A 2,300-nucleotide genomic window follows, 5' to 3' on the forward strand; every position below is an offset into this window, starting at 1 on the left:
CAGGTTGAGCAGCCCTGGATGCAGCCTTGCCAAGAGATGCCAACTCCCCAGCTCCTTGCTCCAACCCTCCCCACAGCTCCTCACTCCCCTGAGGTTCCATTTCCCACAGGGGAGCTGGAGCAGCAGCAGCCTGCACTGAAACGATGCTCTTCCCCCCACCCCTCCCTCAGGGTCTGCTGGAGAGGGGGGAGAAAAAGCCCAAAGCAGCACCTCAGGGAGGCCGAGCTGCAGGAACTCCCCTCTCCTGCAGGCCAGGCAGGGTTGGCACCAAGCTGGCATGGAGCTCAAGCCATGGGGAGCACTTTCTCACCTTCCCCTGGGCCTCCCTCAGCTGCTTCTCGGCCGCCGCCTGTTTGGTGTTTGCTTCTCTCACCATCTTGTGGGCTTCCTGCACCAGAGACAGTTGGAACCCTGGCCTGCTGTGGCCTCAAAGCCACCAGGGCAGGGCAGGGCTCTGCTGTGCCCCTTGCCAGCCCGGGGACAGGCCTCACCAGGCTTGAACATGACAGAATCAGGAAGGTTGGAAGGGAATTCTAAGATCATCACGTCCAGCCACCAACCCAACACTCCCATGGCCATGAAACCACTCCCAAGGGCCACAGCCACGTGGATTTTGAGCCCCTCCAGGGCTGGGGACTGCAGCACCTCCCTGAGGAGCTTGTTCCAAGGCCTCACCACTCTGGCAGGGAAGAAATTCTTCCTCATATCCAACCTCAACCTCCCCTGGGGCAACTTCAGCCCATTAACACCCACTTGTGCTACATCCTTGTGACTCTCAACCTGACTCAGACCCACTGAGGCTTCCTGGCCTGACCTTTTCCCTGACCCTGATCACTCTCTGTGGCACAGATCCTGACCCAGACCTGCTGCTCCACACCTTGGAGGCCACTGCTCCTGCTTGGCTTGTTATTGCACTTTGCTCCTGCTCTCCTTGTGTGGGGACCACTCCAAACTGCTCCAGGCACGGTGGCGACCCAGCAGGAGCTGCAGCTCAGGCTGGAGCCAAACAGCAGACTCTACCTTAGAGCATCTCCCACAGGATGAGGAGAAAGGTGCAAATCCCAGCTGGGGCCTCCCTGCAGCACTGTCTGGACCCAACCCATCCAAGGCCACCAAAGGAAGGGGACAACCTTCAACTACACCACCTCCAAGCCTGCCCTGAGCCTAGGCAGCCAAATCCCCAGGAGGGGGATGCTCCTCCAAGGGGGAGAGGAGGAAGCTGTGGGAGGAGATGGCTGGGAGCTCAGGGGAAGCCTGGCTTCAAGGAGGAGGGATGTAAACTGAGCTTAAGATGGGAAAGGAAGAGGGTGGGACCTCAAAGAGGCTGGCTGTTAACTCCTCCAGCTCCTGCTCCAGCTGCTCTCGGACTTTGGACAACCTCTCACATTCTTTGTCCTTCAGCTTCAGCTCCTGTTTGAGGAAAGGGAGGGGGACGTGTGAGCTCCCAGCAGTGCTGATGCCCTCACCTCCCAGCTCCCACCACACAGACCCCTGGCCCCAAGCTCCTGCCCTGGAACTCCACACCAGGCTGGGTGCCACCAGAGGCACCCATCCCTCCACAGAGCTGCTCCTAGGAGGCTCTTTGGGCTGGAACTGCCATTTGCCAGCAGCAAGGAGGCTCCATCCCAAGCACCCCCTGCCCCAAGCTGCCTTCTGCAGCAGGTTTCCAGCACTGATCTGGATGTTGGCACAGAGGCTTGGGTCCACCCAGCAACGCCTGTCCTGCTCCAGAGGACTTTATGGTGACCTCAGCTCAACCTCTGTCCCCTTCTGCTTGCTCCAGGCTGTGCCACAGCCACCACCCACCTCTGCCACCACCCTCGGGTGTCCTGACAGACTCCAGAACTTACCTTCTGGGCTTTGTGGAGCTCTTCCTTCAGGAACTCAGAGCCCTTCTCACGGATCTCCACCGAGGAGCTGCGCAGGCGCGACACGTTGAGCTGCTCTGGGGACTGGCTCTCACCCACACCTCCAGCATCCTGACAGCCACTCTCCAGCTCCTCTCTGCTGCCTTTGGATGGCATCAGTGGCTTCCAGTGACCCACGGCTGGTTGCTCCTGGCTGTCTTCCTCAAAACTGGCTTGGCTGTGGGAGAGCAGCACAAGGGGATGTTATTCGTGAGCCATCCACAGCCTTCCTCTGGCACTTGCAACTCCTCCACCTCCAGCCTCCCCCAGGCAGGGAGGGCAAGAGTGTACAAAGAGGGCAGGATTGTTTGGAGGACCTGCTTTGTGCCCAGCAGCACCAGTTCCTTTGCCCTGTGTGCAGGCACGGCCTCCCTGTTGATGTGCTCGGGGGAA

At 59.8% G+C, this 2,300-nt stretch overlaps 1 protein-coding gene across 1 annotated transcript; it reads right to left on the minus strand.

Annotated features, from left to right (window-relative positions):
• Positions 1-310: 310 nt before the first annotated feature.
• LOC103780249 (guanine nucleotide exchange factor for Rab-3A-like) lies at positions 311-2,085 on the minus strand (the record flags this gene model as incomplete). Its single annotated transcript, XM_008947908.1, has 3 exons — positions 311-388; positions 1,315-1,410; positions 1,851-2,085. Coding segments are annotated over 3 exons (409 nt in total), but the record flags the coding sequence as incomplete, so codon positions are not given.
• Between the last annotated feature and the right edge of the window lie 215 nt (positions 2,086-2,300).

Source organism: Merops nubicus, unplaced genomic scaffold (assembly GCF_000691845.1).
Source record: "Merops nubicus isolate BGI_N331 unplaced genomic scaffold, ASM69184v1 scaffold41139, whole genome shotgun sequence".
NCBI classification, from domain to species: Eukaryota; Metazoa; Chordata; class Aves; order Coraciiformes; family Meropidae; genus Merops; species Merops nubicus.